A 20,717-nucleotide genomic window follows, 5' to 3' on the forward strand; every position below is an offset into this window, starting at 1 on the left:
GAAAGTTGTCGCAGGTGCCGACTAGCAAAGTCGGTAAAACTGATCTCATTTAAAACAGGCTTGCCAAAGGAAAAAAAAAAAGGGTTGTCCATTATTTTACCTTCAACCAGACAAGGATCATTGACATACAAAGCTAACTGCCTGACGGAATCGGTTGAGTTGACAAATTCACCAACATGTTCCGCCGTACCAATAACAGGATCCTCATAATTGTAGTTTTCATTTAGACGATGATAACTAAATCATGATCCATGGGATGATGGACAGAACAGGACTACAGAAGAAAGTATCCAAAAAAATAAACAATAATAACTTTAATTTCAAGTCGATTTTATAACCAAAAAGTACCATTGTCAAAGTTTTGCACTTTGGTCCAAAAAAAAAAAAAACACAAAACATTCAATTGATACCCTGTACTTCTTTTATTTCAATTTGGCCCATCAGTTGAACCCCCTCCACATAGTCCTCCAGAACGATTTGTCAGAATCTTCAAGGACCACCCACCCAGGCTCCCCCTTTCCATACTTGTCGACCACGACTGATATGATTAGCTGCTCTAATGATCTATTAGTCCACTAATTAAAACTAGAAAAAGGGACACCTAAGCTGGCATGAAGGAAATAAGCTGGTTTCTTAACCATCAAGTTTCCTTAGCCAGCAAATTTTATTAGCAAAAATAAAGAAATGAAGTTTTTTTTTAGAAAAATGAACAAACCTGGTTGTAAAGAAGCTTGAGATAAAGAGTATTCTTGGTCTTGGTGAAGTGTGAGATGGAAGAGTATTTTGAGAGTGTGAAATTTTTCTAATTTGCGCCTGCTGCTGCGTAAATTACCAGATGAAGAAGTCAACTGTTCCATTGACCAAAGTCTTTGGTTTAAAATATTTTTCTTCCACTAAAGCTGTCATTTATTTTCAAATAAGGAAGGCGCGGTTATTCTTTGATTGCTTCAAGAGTTGTTGAGAGAGAAAATAGTTCAAATGTAAAACGAGTAGCCGACATAAGGACATAATTTTGTAAAACCAATTTCTCCAATAATTTCATGGTGTGGCCGTGTGGAAAATTTCATCCATTTCTGTGACGCACGTAGCAACACGGAGACTTTTTCTCCATTGTTTCTGCAAGTGTCCAACCAGTTATTTATACAAGTGTTTGTGCGATATCTTTCTCTCATTCTTATAACAATAAATTTATCATCACCCCTTCCTTCACTACGATATGGCCGATGTACTTGTTTCTCCCATTGTTGAACTACTTTTTTCCAATTTAACTTCTCTGATCAGAACCGAGTTTGGTTCACTATATGGTGCGAAGAAGGACTTGGAGAAACTATCCAGCACTTTGGCCACTGTTCTATCTGTTCTTGACGACGCCGAGACGAAACAGATCAAAGACAAGTCGATTAGAGGTTGGCTAAGAAAGCTCAAGGATGCTGCTTATGAAGCCGAAGACATTATGGATGATTGCGCATTAGAATTTCAACGCATTGAGTCAGAGGTTGGGGAGCCGAGTTGCGGTAACCAAGTAAGTAACTCCCTCTCAACTTGTTTTCATTTCAAACAACTTGTGTTTCGTCACAAACTGGGAAAAAGCATTAAAGAGCTTATACAAAAATTTGATGAAATTGCTGCTGAGAGACGCATTTTTCTTTTGAGTTCTGGAGTTAGAGTTGAAGATTCCGCTCAAGACCGAGAAACTAGCTCTTTTCTAACTGAACCGGTAATCTATGGGAGAGTTGAGGACCGAGAAAGTATCGTCAAGATACTGCAAGACAATGCGCGCAGTCAGAATTGTCTTTCCATCTGTCCCATACTTGGAATTGGTGGTTTAGGGAAGACTACCCTTGCTCAATTGATCTATAATGATGAGTGGGTTTATGGTTATTTCCACAAAAAAATTTGGATTTGTGTCTCCGATGATTTCAGTCTCAAAAGAGTTACAAAAATGATGATAGATTCTCTCTCTCCAGAAGCCTGTTATCTTGCCGACTTAGATCCTATGCAGGACTACCTCAGGAAATTATTAAAGAACAATAAGTTTTTGCTGGTACTGGATGATGTATGGGACCATGATCGGGAGAAGTGGAATAAAATAATTCATCTTCTCACATGTGGAGATAAAGGAAGTTCAGTCATTGTAACAACTCGTCTCCCGACAGTGGTAGAATCTATACGTTTCCAAACATTTGTAGACTCTACCACATGCATCATTAATCCAACACATGAACTCAGTTTTCTACCAAAGCATGATTGTTGGCTTCTATTCAAGCAATATGCGTTTGGTATGGAGAACGATGAGATCACTCCAAACTTGAGAAAAATGGGTGAGGAGATTATAAGCAAGTGTGGAGGTGTACCACTTGCTGTAAAGGCACTAGGAAGCTTGTTACACTCCAGAAATAATGAGTTTTGGAGATGTGTAAGAGACAGCGAAATTTGGACTCTTCAAGAACATGGGGAGAATACCATCTTACCTGCATTGAGATTGAGTTACAACCATTTGCCTCCAATTTGGAGACAGTGTTTTGCATTTTGCTCCATATATCCAAAAGATTATACGATAGAGAAGGAAAAATTGATCCATCAATGGATGGCAAATGATTTTATTCAATCTAGTGGAGGGATAGAGGTGGAAGACATCGGTGGCGAAGTTTTCAACGAGTTACTGAGGCGCTCTTTCTTCCTGCAAGACACGTATGAAGATGTAACTTTGCAAAAAGTTAAAGTTACGTTTAAGATGCACGATCTCATGCACGATCTTGCATGCTCAGTTATGGTCAATGATTGTTTGTCTCTGAAAATTGGTGAGATAAGGGATGTTCCTCATAAGGCACGACATGTATCGGTGACATATGATTCCGCACCATCGCAAGCAACTCTGAAAACAATTTTTAAATCCCAATCATTCTGCCGCACAATCCTTTTCCAGCACTGTGCAACCAGTTCCCTTTTAGAGCTCTTTGTATCAAGGCTTTCACAACTTGAGTACTTAAGAGTGTTAGATCTCAGCAAGTTATGGACCTTAAGTAGTCTACCACCTATTTTCGGCCGTTTAAAACACTTGAGGTATCTCAACCTCAGTAACATGAACATTGCATCACTACCCAAATCTGTCTGTAACCTAAGAAACTTGCAGATACTAGTGCTAAGCTACAACTTAAAATTAACAACTTTACCACCATCAATCGGAAACTTGAAACAGTTGAGGTGCCTTGATCTTTATCAAGTTGGAATCAGGGTTTTACCTGAATCTATTTGCTGCCTAACAAATTTACAGACCCTTAACCTACAGAAATGTCGCAATCTTAAAATGTTGCCGAAGAACTTAAGCAAAATGAGGAATCTCAGAAAACTAGTGATTGGCAGTGACAATTACATTAACATTAACATGGAGGATCCAGTGTTGACTCACATGCCATTGGGAATCGGTGAATTGACTTGCCTCAAGCAGTTAAGTACGTTTGTGGTAAGTCAACTTAGTGGCTTTGCTGGTATCCAGGAGTTGGAAAAGCTAGACCATCTTGAAGGAGAATTAACCATAAATGGGATTCAGAATGTGCTTGATCACAGGGATGCTTACAAAGCCAACTTAAGGAGTAAGAAGAGCCTTTTAAAGCTACACCTACGGTGGCCGGATGGTTGTTCTGGCATTGAAATTGAATGCAACAACAGCAAAGAGGTACTAGAAGCACTCCAGCCTCACTCGAACATCAAAGAGTTGTTTATTTATGGGTACCCAGGTGCGATGTTGCCTGGTTGGGTAGGGTCTTCTATCGCACTCCCAAAACTGACTGCTCTCGAACTTTATAACATGCCTAACGTGGAAGGATGGTCTTCAGAATGTCTGCTACTCCCTTCTTGCCTCCAAAATTTGGATCTTTATAATTGCCCCAAATTGAAATTACCCACGCCACTGTCATCTTCTATTACACAATTATCTGTGGGGAAAGGCAATGATCCTTCGCTCGAATCGGTGGAAAATCTACACAATCTTTCTTACCTTCGGATTACGGGATTTGATGAAGTGGAAACTCTTCCAGAAGCACCTCTACGAAACCTTACGCGTCTGCAAGAATTGGATATCTACGATTGCGACAAACTGAAAAGGCTTCCTACGGAACTTGAAAACCTTTCGACAATTACGAAATTGTTTATTTATAGATGTGGAGGTTTGGAATCTCTGACAGAGGGATTACGAAACCTGACTTCTCTCAAGGAATTGGTGGTTGAAGATTGCTGGAGTCTAAAATCTCTATCTGAATCATCGCTGCAACATCTAACAGCCCTCCAGCAGTTGGAAATTTGGGATTGTCCAGAATTGGAAGTCATGTCGGTTAATTTTCAGCACCTCATTTCCCTTGAATATATACAGTTGCTTCGGTTGTCTCAGTTGACCTCTTTACCAGAGGAAATAAAGCATGCCCGTAGACTTCAAACTCTTGAAATTGGCGGGTGCGATAATTTGAGAAATTTACCAGAGTGGCTGCTAGAGCTTCCAGCACTAACTTCGCTTCGTGTCATCAAATGTCATCCAGAGCTACATAGAAGATGCGAGGACTGGAACCGGATTCCCCACATTCGAGTCGAGAATCGTGTTGAATTATGAAACCATCAAAACCAATGGTTAGGGTAAGTTACTTATCTCATTCTCTACAGAATTTTCTAAACTTTCATTAACCGCATAATGTTCTCTTGACTTTATTGTTAATTTTGTCACCAAAGTTACTTATGTGTTAGGAATCAATCCTGGGAGTATGCATGTTCTAACAATAACAGTTAATTTTCAACTTATTCATAGTTTCATATTGTTTCTTCACATATTTTTTTTTGGCAATTTAATCTGTATCCCTCTCCCCCATCACCTTTTTTTCCCCCCAAGTTCTGCTCTTGTTACATTTACACGGGTGCCTATACTCTGTGTCCGTGTGAGCATGTTGATATTTTCCATTCATCTCACGGATTTGCTCTAATTTCATATGAGATAATTTGCCGAAGTATAAAACCCTTTGGAAGTTTTTTCTTTGTAGTGAAAACTTTGTATTGCCAATTTAATGTGTAAAACCCATAGGTGGAAATAATATTTTTTCTTTGTAGATAATTAGTTGGAAATAAATAATCATACAATATTCATATGTGATAATTAGTTGTAGTTCATATGTGATAATTAGTTGTAGATAATTACTTGGAAATAATATTTTTTTTCTCTGTAGATAATTAGTTGGAAATAAAACCCAGAGGTGGAAATAATATTTTGTCTTTGTAGATAATTAGTTGGAAATAAATAATCAGACAATATTCATATGTGAAAGGTGGAAAGCTAGCACTGGGTCCCAGTTGATGAAATATGACAAATTATCTTTGGAAGTGAACTAAAGAATTTTGGCGAGCAAGAAGCTCAAGTCCACTCAAAATACTCGCGAGCTTATTCATATTGATGTGCATCTATAAGGTAAATCACCAATTGAAATTATGTAAGACACTATGTGAAAACTTTTTATTGCCAATTTAACATGGTAAACCTTTTATTTGTCCAGAGTTGGAAATAATCAGACAATATTCATATGTGAAAGGTGGAAAGCTAGCATTGGGACCAGTTGATGAAGTATAACTAATTTTCTTGGGATGCGAACTAAAGAATTTTGGCAAGCAAGAAACACAAGATCACTCAAAACTTGTTCTTATTGATGTGCATGTATAAGGTAAATCATCATTTGAAATTATGTAAGTCACTATGTATGTAGTCGGTAGTTCTATGATGGTCTATTGCATGGCGTCCCTAATTAGTACTCAGTCTGTATGTTTTTTTGTTTATCCAGTTGCAGTGCCATGAGTAATCAACTATGTTATATATTCTGTTACCAAAACCCAAGCTCTTCTTATTTGAGGAGGAATACGTGTGATATGATCCTTTAGTCCTATGGTTTTTCTCTCCCCTGTTTTTTGTTTGAATTCTACCTAGTTCTACTCTTAGTTACATTGTCAAGGGTACTTGTACTCCGTGTCCATGTGTCGATGTTACATAGGTTCTAGTATTTGGTTGTGTTTTTATGTTTCCTCTTTACACCACACATTATATCTACGTTTCACTAATTCTCTATATGTTCCTATCACATTTGTCATGTTGATTTTTCATCCATCTCACGGATTTGCTCTAATTTCATATAAGATAATTTGCCAAAGTATAAAACCCTTTGGAAGCCTTTTCCATGCAGTAAAAACTTTGTATTACCAATTTAACTTGTTAAACCTATTATTTGTTCAGAGTTGGAAATAATCAGACAATATTCATATGTGAAATGTGGAAAGCTAGCACTGGACTCAGTTGATGAAGTATGACTTATTTTCTTAGGAAGTGAACTAAAGAATTTTGGAAAGCAAGAAGCACAAGTGCACTCAAAATACTTGTGATCTTATTCTTATTCATTTGCGTGTATAAGGTACGTAATATCATTTCAAATTGTGTAAGACAACTATGATGGTCTATTGCATGCCGTCCCTAATTAGTAATTACTCAGTCTGTGGGTTTATTTGTTTACCCTGTAGCAGTGCCATGAGTAATCAGCTGTGCTATCCTGTCCAGTATATCAATGTATGTTTGCAATTGATGTAGCTGATTTCGAGCTAGTGAAAGAAATCAAAACTTTACTGATTGTAAAGCAATGGAATATGCATTTCTTGTCGCACAAAGTACGTAGACAACCATATTAAAGTGTATTTGGCAGTGTCAAACACTCAAATGTGTATGACATGACATCATTTTATTGGTGGCGAGTGAAATATTTGAAATAGTGTTATTGACTTACTGTTGCATACCATTGACTCAGTTGGACGAGAATGTAGTTTTAGCTCAATATACTAGTATTTGCATTGATATATAGAGAAAAGTTTAGAAAGTAAGATGAGGCCGAGATGGCATACAAGAGTAGAATGTGTTTGAATGTGTTTTATCTCTTTTGTTGGTTAATAATGATAGTTTCATATTGTTTCTTCACATAAATGGCTACCTGACGTAGATTTCACATTTTGTTTTGGCAATTTTAATTTGTATCTGAGGTGGAATACGTGTGATATGATCCTTTAGTCCTATGGTTTTGCTCTCCCCTGTTTTTTTGTTTGAATTCTCCCTAGCTATACTCTTAGTTACATTGACAAGGGTGCATCCGTGCATGTAGTATTGTAGTGTACTTTGTGTCCGTGTGCTGATGTAACAACTCATCAACAATCTCTTATTGGTTGTGTTTTTACCTTTTCTCTTTACATCACACATTATATTTAAGTTTCACTGATTCTCTATATGTTCATATCACATTCGTGGGCATATTAATATTTCCATCCATCTCGTGGATTTGCTCTATCGTCTTATCTGATAATTTGCCAAAGTATAAAACCATTTGGAAGCCTTTTTTTTATGTAGTGTAAACTTTGTTTTGCCAATTTAACGTATAAAACTCAGAGGTGGAAATATATATATATTTTTTTAAGATAATTAGTTGGAAATAAATAATCAGACAATATTCATATGTGAAAGGTGGAAAGCTAGCACTGGGGCCCAGTTGATGAAGCCCAAGTGCACTCAAAATACTCGTGAGCTTTTTCTTATTGATGTGCATGTATAAGGTAAATCTCATTTGAAATTGTGTAAGACACTGTAGTTCTATCTCTATGATGGTCTATTGCATGACGTCCCTAATTACTCAGTTTGTAGGTTTATTTGTTTACCAAGTTGCAGTGCCATGACCCATGAGTAATCAATCAGATATGCTATTCTGTTACCAATACCCAAGCTCTTCATATTTGAGCTTATTGGCAGTGGCCCATCTGTAAACCATCTACACTCTCTATCTGGAACACCTGGCCTATTGAAATAATTTTCTTTCCAAGAAATTGTGAGTACCATTTAGCTAATCCGTAATCAGGTGGAATTTGTAGTTCACCAGTATTTTCTTCTTTCTTTCTTTTGTTGCAAAACTGCAAGCAGTGTTTGGCTGTATATCATGAATTACCATTGTAGGCATTAGATCCTTACAGTACACTTGGTAGCTTTACAGCCTCACACTTCAATGCGTCTTTTATTCCTATTCTCGATTTTTATTTATTTTTTCCCCCACTTTCCTGATTCTTATATAATAATAATAATGTATTAGATCATAACTCCAGCACTATGATGGCTTTCAGGTTGGTCGAGATTGTTTTGAACTAGATGATTGTTATGTCGACAATGTTTATGTACATGTCGACAATGTTTATGTACATCAACACATAAGGTATATGAAACTACGATCAAGTGTATTACATACATAAGAAACTCCTAGGTCATGCATTGTAACTTTCATTTCTGTGTATTTTTCTCCTCGGATAGGAGAACTTGTTTGTGACGTCTCTCTTTTTCTGGAAATAGACACAAACAACTTGAATTGTATGTCCAGCCTTCTTTATTTTGGAAATTCTATCTCCATTATATAAATATTGGTTTTTGTTAATCTTTCAAGTTAAAGATGTACCCTTACAATTATGTTAAACCATGAAAAACATTTGGTCTCACCTTCCCTCCCTAACTTCCTTAGAACTATGGAGTCTGCGAGCTATGATGGTAATTGTTGAGGCGCTGTCAGAAGTTCGGCCTTGTTTTCATCATTATTGTTGTCTGTTAGTTTCTAATTTTATTGATGCATCAGCATATCTGACATTGACAACTTCCCGTGGATTTGAACAATCATATATACTGAGATGTATAATCACAGGAAAAACCTTGAAAAAACCTTTTTCAAGTTTTTCTCTTCAGTATCAAATTATCTTTATTGCTACTATTATTACCGTGTTATTATTTTACTATTTTTTATCTTTGTCGTTTTTAAGTTTTATGGCTACAAGTGAAATTAGCTTTTCTGTATAACTGAGTAAAGAATAAAAAAGTAATGATTGTCACGAATTGCCAAACACTCGAGTTTTTGTCTCCTTAATAAGATTGCTTATATATCAAGGTCTTTTATGATTGTCATGGTTTTTGTAGGAGATGACTATTCAATCAAAGTTTGGAATTACAAATTGCATCGCTGTCTGTTTACACTTCTTGGACACCTCGAATACATTCAAACTGTCCAATTCCACCATGAGTCACCTTGGATTCGTAGTGCAAGGGATGATCAGACTATCAGAATATGGAATTGGCAGTCACGCACTTGTATTGCTGTCTTAACTGGACATGTTCATTATGTAATGTGCGCAGTTTTTCATCCTAAAGAAGATCTGGTTGTATCGGCTTCCTTGGATCAAACTATCCGTGTCTGGGACATATGTGCCTTGAGGAAGAAGACAGTATCTCCAGCAGGTGACAGTCTTGACTTAGTGAAATGAGCTCAGATATGTTTGGGGGCGTAGATGCTGTGGTCAAGTATGTATTGGAAGGTCATGACCGTGGAGTCAATTGGGCTTTGTTTTATCCCACCCTTCCTTTGATTGTGTCTGGCGCAGATGATCGTCAAATTAAATTATGGAGAATGAACGGTATATTCGTTTGTTAATTTAGTGTTGATGTTGTTTTTTTTTTGGTTTGTTGTTCTGGATGTTATTATTAACATAAATATGATTTGTTTTGGAAGTAATTATTGTTGGGTGTGGGGTATCCTTCACAAATAAGCAAGTTGCATTTTTTTTTTCTCTCCAGATATGAAAGCTTGGGAGGTGGAGACATTGCGAGGGCATACAAACACCGTCTCTTGTGTAATGTTCCATGCAAAGCACGATATTATTGTCTCCAATTCCGAGGATAAAAGTATGTGTGTGGGATGTCACAAAGAGGATTGGTATTCAGACTTTCCGCAGGGAGCATGATCGGTTTTGGGTTCTTGCATTCCATCCAGAAATGAACCTTATAGTTGCTGTCTTTAAGTTGGAGAGAGAAAGGAATGCCTTTTCAGTGAGTGGGGTTTTGTTGTACTATGTGAATAGTTTTTTGTGACTAGAGATATGGAGTCCGTTGCTCTGCTTGGTGAACATTAGGTTTTGCAAGAATTTGAGAAAGTTACCGGAGTGGCTGCTACAGCTTCCCGCCTCAACTTCGCTGCGCGTCATCTAATGTCATCCACAACTATATAGAAGTGAGGACTGGAACCAGATTCCCCACCTTCGAGTCGAGAATCATGTTGAATTGTGAAACCATCAACACCAATGTTTAGGGTAAGTTTCTTATCTCATTCTATACATAATTTTCTAAACTTTCATTGATCGCATAATGTTCTCTTGACTTAATATGTTTTCTAAACCATCAACACCAATGTTTAGCCTTTTATTGTTGATTTTGTCACCAAAGTTACTTATATGTTAGGAATCAATCCTGGGTGTATGTTCTAACAATAACAGTTAATTTTCAACATATTCGAATGTGTTTTATCTCATTTGTTGGTTAATAATGATAATTTCATATTGTTTCTTCACATAAATGGCTACTTGACTTAGATTTGAGATTTCACATTTTTTTTTGGCAATTTTAATCGGTATCTGAGGTGGAATACGTGTGATATGATCTTTTAGTCCTATGGTTTATTTTGCTCTCCCCTGTAATCAGCTATCTACTATCTATATACTAAAGTAGAGACCTCTAATGAAGAATTTTCTCTATCCTAGGTGGCACTCTAATATGAGAGTTAGCCTTTTCTAATAGCCCCTACAATGTCACGTAGACTTCTCTCTCAATTAAAACTCTAGACTTCTTGAGAAACCCTATAATGCCACGTAGACTTCTCTCTCAATTAAAACTCTTGACTTATTGAGAAACCTAAAGACTTCCAAATTGGCAAAACTTTCTATACTGCCTCCGCTTATCTCTCTCTCGAGTCTCGACTTATATATATTTTCTTGACGGGGTATAAAATATTTAATACGTTGAGCTTTTTTTTAGAGACAATATAAAATCGAAGATTCAATCGATACCAAGTATGTGTACTGTGTGAAACTATCATAATATAGCTTAAATATATGTACTATCTAAAACTACCAGAATATAGCCATCTGAACCATACATACCAGATTCAAGGGAATCAACATTGATGAAAATGCCAAAGAATCAAATGGTATATCATCCAGAGCAAACAGGTGACATTCTAGAGACTCGGGGCCTAGCGAAAAGTGGGGAGTCTTCAATATAAGTCTGCTCTATATGCAAATTCAGTAAATATACATAATCTTTACAGAGTCCACAACAAGTCAATATCTAACACCACTTTGAAGAAAATAGGTTCTGTACAACACAACACACATAGCTTCTCTGAAGAGTTTGAGTGTATTATGGTATTTTTGGTATTTCCACTTTCCATAAAATAGGTTCTGTACAAGTCCAATTTCTCTTTGGAACACATAGCCGAGGGGTCGAGTGTATTTCGGGATTTCCAATTTTGTTTCTGTACAAGTCCAATCTCTTTTCTAGATTCATTGACAAACAAAATAATACAATTGGAATTTCTATATATACTTTCAGTTTTGGATCTCATAATTCCTTACACGATCAAGTTCTTTACTTCGATCTTCCCATCTATACTCTCAAGAAACGACAATTTGCTCTTGCATAGGTGAGATAATAAGCTATATAAGATTCTTGAATGTGTGAGCTATAGATTGTATATATATAGTAAGAAATTGCAACTTGCTCCTGCAAAGGTAAGATAATAAGCTATAGAAGATCCTTGAATTTGCAAGCCGTATATTGTCTATAGATAGTCGATAAGTATTCAAGAACATCAACACTTTGAATGGGGTTTTTGTTAAGAGATAGTTGTGTAATAGTAAAATTTTAACTTGAATCTTCGGACTCCCTAAGAAATCTTTCATAATCTACTATCAACAGAACGAACAGTTATTAAAAATTTCTCATATGCTATAGCTTAGACGTAGATGATGGCTTAGAGTTGGGACAGAATTGGCTTTTCCGATCCCCTGAACCCGTTGAGAGATCTCAATATTATCCCCCTTTGTTGCCGCAATAATTATCTAACTTAACTCTCCAAATAAGCACAAGGACTCCAAGTAAGGCACTAGAACTGCCTTAACTTCAAACAATAACTTCAGCCAACTTGGAGGTCAACCATGGGAATAGGGAAACAATTGGTCCTCCTGACCCTGAAGTAAGTCTGAATAGTTCATCAAACACAGAAGTCATTGGTTACATTTTTTTTTAGAAGCAATGTTTATGAGCCGGGAACTTTTTGATATAAACCTTTACATGGGAGAGTATGCATAAACGTCTATTGGGATCCTCATAAATTGTTGACCTTAACTCTTCAGAATTTTTTTATTTATCTTCACCACCAGTAATGCATAACCGACGACAAAGAAGAATTCATGATTATTGAAGATTTGCATTGTTTCAATTATTAGTTTGTTTGTTTGTTTACTTAAATTTATACAAAACAAGAGTCAATTAAAGAAATTATTTTGTATGTTCAAAAATAGTCTAGACACTATGTTTTCTGCATTAATTTTTGTTTAACATGTTATTGTTCCACTCAGTCCGACATTACATGAATCACACATTATAAAAGTGATACTTGAAGAGAGAGATTGTGCAGATGAAACAAATTGTTAGTAATGTTAGTAGTGGGTCACTGGGTTTAGTACCTTATACTCATAGGAGACTTCCGTGAAATAGCCATATAACTTAAATATTTTCCATCAAAAAGTGCTAGACCAAAACCACAACCGGAAATGGATGTCTTATGTGGACTGCATAGGACACATGTGATAAATTGATAGAGTACTTATTGGAGCATGAAACACATTTGATCTTAATAGTGTATCAGTACATAAACAATGTTCGAATAGTGAGATTTATATACGTAAAATACCTAAAAGATGTCGGGCGTATGCCCGGGTTCAAAATCTAGTGTTAATCTGTTACCAAACCCAAGCTCCTCATATTTGAGCTCATTGGCTGCGGCCCGTTAGTAAACCATCAAACACTAACTGGAACACCAGGCCTATAAAAATAATTTTCTGGTCAAGAAATTGAGAACATCAGTTAGCTAATCTGTGATCAAGTGGAATTTGTAATTCGCTAGTATTTTCTTATGTTTTTCTTTTGTTGCAAAAGTGCAAGCATTGTTTTGAACTTTTTATGTATATCATGAACTACCATAATATGTTTTAGATTCTACAATACACTTGGTAGCTTTACAACCTTACGCTTGAATGCATCTTTTATTCCTATTCTCAATAGTGTTATTTTTTTTTCTTTCACTTTCCTGATTCTGATAGTGATTTATAATGTTTGTTAGTGTCCTTAATGTGAGGGAATTTACTGAGCCATTTTGTGCCACATGTAAATGCCAAAGTCGTAAGGTTAAAGTGGGGTCTGCTTTTAAAAGAGCTATTTTTCAATTTGGAAAGTCCGACGATTGATGAACTGAGCGCCAGTTGCACCTTTGATTGATCCAACTCCAGCAGGCCAAATGTAGATGGAGTTTGTTCAGGTCAGTTCATCTCATATGTTTTCTTCTTTGAACCAGCATTTGAAGTCCTAACCAACTGGGGTTCTATCAATTGTCCCTTCTGAACTAGGTAGAAATTACAGATATCTCAAGGAAGAGCATCTTGATGAAGACTGCAGTTCATAATTCTTTGCTTGAGAGCCTTTGGCTAGTGTCTCCGTACCTCATTCAGATGAAACCGAAGATTTAAGTCCAAGGTACTCACTCATCGAGCAGGACATTTGCATCCCCTGAACGGTCAGTTTGTGCCACAGGTTCTTTGCATCCTCAGGCTTTCCATGCCTGCCGAGTTGAGACAGAGGAATGTGTGACGTAACTTTGGCAGGCCAATATTCAGATGAAGTTAGTTAAGGTCAGTTTGTCTTCTCCCTTTCCTTTCTATAACCAAAACTCTAGTCTCATCTAATCGAGGATCTTTTGTTATTAATGTAGTTTGTATTGTATTAAATGTCACTGTTCAAGGGCTTCTGGCAAGTGTTCCTCTACCTTGATCGGATTATGGAGTCAAACATCAAGTCCAAGGTGGCAATTCACCTGGTAAAAAGTTGCAACACCAGGGAGTAATCATGTTCAGTCCCATCCCATAGAATTCCTTTGACCTCATCCTGTGTGCTACCGGACTTCATCCAAGCAGGCGCAATCCGACTTCATCCAAGAGCCAATACTGTCAGTCTGATCTATTCTGAAGTGGCTGTTGACTATCAACCTGAAGATTTACCATATGCATTTGAGGCGATGGAAGATTATCAAAGATCAAGACCATCCAAAAAGCACTTTCTGTTGTGGCAAGATGTGGTGAAACGATGTTTCTTATGTACAATGTTTTGATTTGTAAATGTTTTTACTAGAAAGGATTGTGCATGGTAATCTTTAGCATATTTATGGTATAATTGTTGAGACATTACTGAGCTTGACAATGCTTTCACACATCCATGAACTAATTTTTTCCGCATCTTATAAACCTATATTAAGATATAAGGTGTTCAATTCTTCTGATAACCATCATATACACAGTAGCTCGGGCGTTCAGCTTAATAGCCTATGTAGTGTAGAGGATCTTTTTTTTTTCCATGATATAGTGTAGAGGATCTAAACTCTAAAGTAAACACATCTACTTACAAAAAATATTGGCTACAGTGGATTTTAATGCAATTTGTGGTCACGTAAGAATGAATCTCAGTCTTTTCCTGTAACTTTCATTTGCTCTTTACTCAAAATCGCATTTCTGATTCCACCATTGACCTTTCCAATAATCTTAAGGGAGGCATACCTCAAGAACTAACCAAGCTTGTGACGGACTCAAATAGTCAGTGAACAACATCATTCAATCATCTGTAATATTTGTACATCGTTGTTGAAAATCTTTTTGTTTCAGCCTTACAAGTTATTGAAAAATATATAATTAACACAAAACACACACCCACACATACAGAGATGGAATCAATTTTCCAAGGCAGTTATTCATCATGAGATTCTCAAAGTTTTACAAGAGTATATTACAGAGAGACTGCTCTAATGGTATATGTAAAGGTGTGTTATGGTGTTCCCTTACAAATAGTCACTGGAGGACTGGAATGAATGGTTGGATGAGACCGAGTTCGACTTGAGAGCGAACTGCCTACGTATCTGACTCTGGGTTAGTTCGGGCAGAGTAGAATCAGGTCTGGCGTAGTTCATAGGAGAGGTATTTATAGAGGTTGAGAGTGTATCCTGGCCCTCCACGTGTAAAGGATGTTACCAACGTGGGGTGTGGATCGAGGGAGCACGTGAGAAATATCTGCATAGGTCTGCTGTGATGATGATGAGTGGCAGTCTGGGCAAGTAGCTTGCGGCCGTGATCAGTGACTGACAGTCAAGATATGTACAGGTACACCTTTAGTCATGATTGCTTATGGATAGGGGGTCTGTGTCACTGCCTAGCGTAGTTCGCATGAGGTTGCGATCTGTCTTATAGCGTTCTACTGGTTCGTGGATGCGACCTGTGTCCATAGGTCGACGTGTTATTTCCACCATGCTAAGCGCGTGTTGGATAGAGAATATCACTCCCCTACAGTATATGATGATACAACGTCTATTTTGTGCTTGACTGTCACACCCCAAATTTCCAGAAAAATTAAAACTGATATTCAATCATCTGGAAACCCAGGGTGAAACAAAACCCACTAACATATTATCAACAACAATATTTTTAATCTGAGATCAAATTAAAACTGAAAGAACAACGCTTCATTTACAAATAAAATTTTTACTAACCAACTCTATTACCTTTGTTTCAATTCAAAACCATACACTTTCGAAAAACTTAAACGAGAAAACTCCAAGAGCAAATCCAAGTCCGCGGTCTTCATCCACTGCACTCCACCATCTATGTTCCTTAAGAACACACCCACGTTGCAAAACAAAGCAAACATGGGTTGACAAATTGAATTTCTTTGGTATGAGTAGAACTAACAACAAAATATATATAATAATCTTTCAAATGAATAAAATAACATTACAAACAATTTCAACTTGGAAGACAATATAGTTCCGTTTTTCCAAAAGCGGTGTAGTTCTTCCCAAGTAAGATTTCACCCCCAACATACAAATTCCAAGAATCTCATATAATAGTAATCGTCATTCCACTTTCCAAAATAACTCACAATACAATACCACTTACATTTCATTTATTAAGCGCACATATGATAACCTAATTAAATATGAGTTTGGTATACCTTACCTTTAAGCCAACACGTCGTCTTAGGGTAGGATATTTACGTCCCTGCAGAAAAGATTAATAGATCCTACCCTCATGCAAAACAGAGTTAGACATCACAATAAATTGATTTATCTCAGCCAGTCAAAATTCCATTCATAACCAAACCTCATTTAAGACATTTAAGTTTAATTGATATAACCTGGTTCGTCTCGCATATTCGGGGAATACCACTTATCATAATACCTTCATCAAGGGTAGTCATTCATATGACATCATTACGTCATAAAGTTTCTGCGTGCATAACCCTAGATCTCAGACTATCACAAGTCATTAATATTTTCGTAATAACATATCAAGTTATAGTTATTTCGCAGTCACATAGAAATTATAATCATTTACTAATATTATTCATAGTCAAACCTCACATCCATAACATCACACAATTCATATCCTTTTACTTAAAAATCACTCGTCTACTTATTAGAATGGGAAAATATCACACCCAAGGAGTACATTCATCCCTTGTGAATATCAACTCATACAAACCACGTAAACATTTCTTATAAAAAAATCATATACCTCATATGCAATAACTCCATCACACGAAAAATCAATATTTTACTTTGCTTATTAATTATCTTGTTGACTCATTTATTAAAAGACATAGCCCAACCTTTAGTTCCTACTTCACGATTTGCACTACACACATTTGCCAAATCACACATATCCGTGTGCCTCACTCACACCGAGTACCACTACAAGACATATGTCCCAAGCGGGATATCGCCTCCAGGAAACATACTTTCATCTTGTAAACTCGTAACTTGTGAGTTACAGCCATCTCTGGCCTTTCCATACACATAATCACAAAGCCTCCTTTGGGCATAATAAAATATCAGGTCATTCATGGCACATTCAATGAATACCTTGGGTCATTCCCGCCACATTCAAGGAATACCCATCATAACACTAATGGGCCATTCATGGCACATTCAATGAATGCCCTGAGTCATTCCCGCCACATTCAAGGAATACCCAAACCTACATTCGTTGCGTACATTCAAGGAATATGACCAACCCATGAAGGCGAATACCTTAGTTCCTCTCTAGGGTAGTCAAACTATTGGGTCATTCATGGCACATTCAATGAATACCCATCTATCACATGACATCACAAGTCATAATATCTCATTTCAAATCTCGGGTGGAGAGTTCTAAAGATGTGGCGACACATTAAACTTTCACAGGACACTTTTACCGGATTTTTAACACTCATGAGTTCTCATTTTATTATAATATTTTTATTACAAAACAAACATCGTCTCAAACAATAATTCATTACTAAAGCTTTCAAACACAATAACTAATCAACTCACCTCATTATCAATTATATAAATCATAGATATCAAAAGGTTCAATCAGAAATAACACATTAGTTAAATGTTTCGTGAATACATTTTAAATAATCACAATCACGTTCACATATAGTTACCACAATAACTAATATATAATATTTAATATAGTATAGTGGCTGCACTTTTGCTCAAAGCTGCCTACGTATCCAAATCTTTCAAGATTGGAATCAAGCCTTCGTAGTTCTTATCAGCCACATAGTCAATGCTATAGTTTTTCCTACATTTATCCAAATGACATGTAACTTAATTATTTAAAAACTAAGGTATGTAGATATACTTTTTCATGTAGAACTCGAAGTCCCAACCTCAACCCATCTAGAAGAAAACTTAGGTCGAAAATGGTAAAAATCCTAATTTCAGCAAATTGGATTTCTGACGTGATATCTTCCGAATGGAACAACTCTTTCCACAGGTATCCAAACGCATCGAAGCTTTTTGTGTTGCAAAGCTGACGCATAGAACTTACTTTCTCATGTTTTACAAAAATACCGAATCTCATTCTAAATGTGCCAAAACTAGGCTCGAAAACAGTGCGAAGAAACTGATTTCTGATGTATTATTTTCTGCTAGTCAAACTTCCAAACGTCATAATTAATTCCACAGGCCTTCGAATGCGATGAGGCCAATTGGAATTGAAATCAGACTTCTAGATCTTACTCTTTTATGTTTTATAAAAATTCTAACTCTCACCCTAACTATTTTAAAACTGTACTTGAACACAGTGCGTAAAAACTGATTTCTGACGCACTGTTTTCTGTCAACCAAACTTCCCGACATCATAGCTGTCTCTACAGACCTCGGAATGCATCGAGTCCAATTGAGTTGGAAAGAAGACTCAGAAAACTCATTTTTCATGTTTTACAAAAACACTAACTCTCACTCTAACTATATGAAAACTGGACTCGAGCACACTGCACAGAAACTGAATTCTGCCACACTGTTTTCTGTCAACCAAACTTCCAGACATCATAGCTGTCTCCACAGTACTCGGAATTGGACAAGGCCAATTGAGTTAGAAAGAAGACTCATAAAACTCATTTTTTCATGTTTTACAAAAACTCTAACTCTCCCCCTAGATTTATGAAATTTGTGATCAAACCCTATGCAGAAAACTGTTTTCTGACGAATAGAATTTCTGACGCATAGAATTGTCACCAATACGTTTCGTTGTACTGAGCATATGGCAAATTGATATACGAACTACATAGCATAGTCAACCTAAAGCGAAGGCAACATTCAGCAGCAATATATACTTTTAACAAATTTCAATAATCACTATCTTGCACTTAGAAAAAGTAATCAACTAAATATAATAAATTTAAAACGTACCTGAACATCTTGGGCATTAACATCAAGCTGATCAACAATAAGAAACCGAAACCTCGAAGAATCAAAATTTGTACCCGACCCAAATCACACGGTTAGCAGGAAACCCATAAGTGAGACGAAAATCCATTGAGTACCAAACTCCATGTATGTTTCAATGAAACAATGACTTGCAAACTCAGAGACCATCAACATAAAGTATAACATATGAGCAGTGGTGACAATTCGTTAACTTGAAACTTAGAAGTAAAATCATGGTCCGAATCTGTTCACCTTCCTAAGGCATGTGATGTTGACCTCAATAGCAGGTTGGTTGTTTGGAACTCAGTTTTCTTCTTACGTTTTCAGCAAAATTCAAAACAACTAATCAGATGTGGATGGCACACATACACCTATACTTTGATTAGCTAATCATTTAAGTATCTGGACCGTCAAAGATGATGAATGCTCACAAGGTAAAGTTAAAACCCAAAGAATCTCTACAGTGATTCGTGATTTATATACAACTTGCAAAGGGAAGCTTTAACCCTCTAACTCAGTAAACATGAGTCAATGCATTAGCCGGGTTAGAACCAATCACTAAAATCGAAAATCGAATTAGGTGAATATTTTGCCAACGGGGTATAACATCACGAAACAACGTTAAATTCCTTTGTCACAATTCACTAGATAATTGCCTTGCACCTTGAGAGCCAAAATTAATAGAAGATCCGTAACATCTATGACAGTGTATCACTATATCGCTTGTACGTGGAAAATATGCCACGAAGAACCAGTAACGCTTATGAAGCCGATCCCCATTCCCCACCATCTAGCCACTTCGCGTAAACACCCTTAAACCCAACAAATCATAGAAAACCGTTATACGCTCTCCGTATCTCCAGTAAGAAGCCCCTTTTTTTTCTCTCTGTCCACCTCTCCTCTTTTGTTACTACTCTACGTGTTTTCCCTTTTTTTTTTTTTTTTTTCAAAACCCCTGAAAAATAGGGAATTGGGTTTATCCTCTTTACCCTATCTCTTTCTAATAATTATCCTTTTTATTTTATTTTATTTATTCTTATTAATAATATTAATCATATATTATAAAAATAATAAATAGAAATAGCCGGATGCTATATTGACGCTGGCCTGCTAAACGAACAAACACTGTCTGCACAGAATACACAACATACGTGGCCGATTTTTAAGAGCTCGAATCATATTTCCCGCTAATTTTTGTCGAAATGGCGAACCCACGCATTGGTTTTTTTCAAATCTTTAAACCGGTCGCTTTAACATCTTTAAAAAACAGTATAAAAACATTAGGAGGGGTTGATTATTTAAGTGACGTAATTGAGGTTTTCTAAATTATTTTAAATAATATGAAAGCTAATTCTAACTTGGTGAGTGAGCTTTTTTTATAAATTACTTAAAACGGAGGGAGCTGATTAGAATAATTGAGAGAGGTGTTTCTAAATTATAAAACATGAGAGATTAGAAATAGCCTATTTGGTTGTGAAGTGTGGTTCCTCATAACCCGGCTTTCATATAGTGTCCTCATAACCCGGCTATCATATAGTGTGGAGATATCATTGGCATAACTTTTTTTGTAGAGTATGTTTGAAAACTAAAGGAGGCAAACCTGGGACAAATATATTTCTGCTTGTAAGAGCATTTGCAATGCAGGGGGTTTTGGGGGGTTTGTGACTATAGTCACCGGGGTTGGGACCAAAAAGGCTGTGCAATGCAGGGGTGAAAAACCCGTGACTTTATTCCCCAGTTCAAAACAAAGTGAAACCTTCTACCGAGATAGTAGCTGACTTG

General features: G+C 36.5%; 1 protein-coding gene and 1 long non-coding RNA gene across 20 annotated transcripts; one reads left to right on the forward strand and one right to left on the reverse strand.

The window, feature by feature from the left end:
- Positions 1 to 722: 722 nt before the first annotated feature.
- LOC147479894 (disease resistance protein RGA2-like) lies at positions 723 to 14,376 on the forward strand. 19 transcript variants are annotated; one of them, XM_086581485.1, is made up of 11 exons: positions 723 to 4,626; positions 5,261 to 5,446; positions 5,532 to 5,696; positions 6,260 to 6,434; positions 7,526 to 7,614; positions 8,173 to 8,261; positions 9,008 to 9,501; positions 9,662 to 10,173; positions 13,263 to 13,457; positions 13,546 to 13,827; positions 13,908 to 14,376. In XM_086581485.1, exon 1 carries the CDS (start codon positions 1,217 to 1,219, stop codon positions 4,601 to 4,603), a length of 3,387 nt encoding a protein of 1,128 aa, XP_086437611.1. In that variant the 5' UTR covers positions 723 to 1,216; the 3' UTR covers positions 4,604 to 4,626; positions 5,261 to 5,446; positions 5,532 to 5,696; positions 6,260 to 6,434; positions 7,526 to 7,614; positions 8,173 to 8,261; positions 9,008 to 9,501; positions 9,662 to 10,173; positions 13,263 to 13,457; positions 13,546 to 13,827; positions 13,908 to 14,376. The 19 variants fall into 19 exon arrangements, with proteins under 19 accessions (XP_086437611.1, XP_086437623.1, XP_086437624.1 ...); XM_086581482.1 differs by having other exon boundaries at positions 724 to 4,626; positions 5,307 to 5,446; XM_086581500.1 differs by having other exon boundaries at positions 724 to 4,626; positions 5,307 to 5,446; positions 13,938 to 14,376.
- A 1,284-nt stretch (positions 14,377 to 15,660) lies between these two features.
- On the reverse strand, positions 15,661 to 19,885 carry LOC147479895 (uncharacterized). The gene is made up of 2 exons (XR_015206982.1): positions 18,918 to 19,885; positions 15,661 to 15,840 (listed from the first exon to the last, which is right to left on the reverse strand). It is a non-coding gene; the product is annotated as an uncharacterized LOC147479895 (long non-coding RNA).
- Positions 19,886 to 20,717: the final 832 nt, after the last annotated feature.

This window comes from Coptis chinensis, chromosome 8 (assembly GCF_015680905.1).
Source record: "Coptis chinensis isolate HL-2020 chromosome 8, ASM1568090v1, whole genome shotgun sequence".
Lineage (NCBI taxonomy): Eukaryota > Viridiplantae > Streptophyta > Magnoliopsida > Ranunculales > Ranunculaceae > Coptis > Coptis chinensis.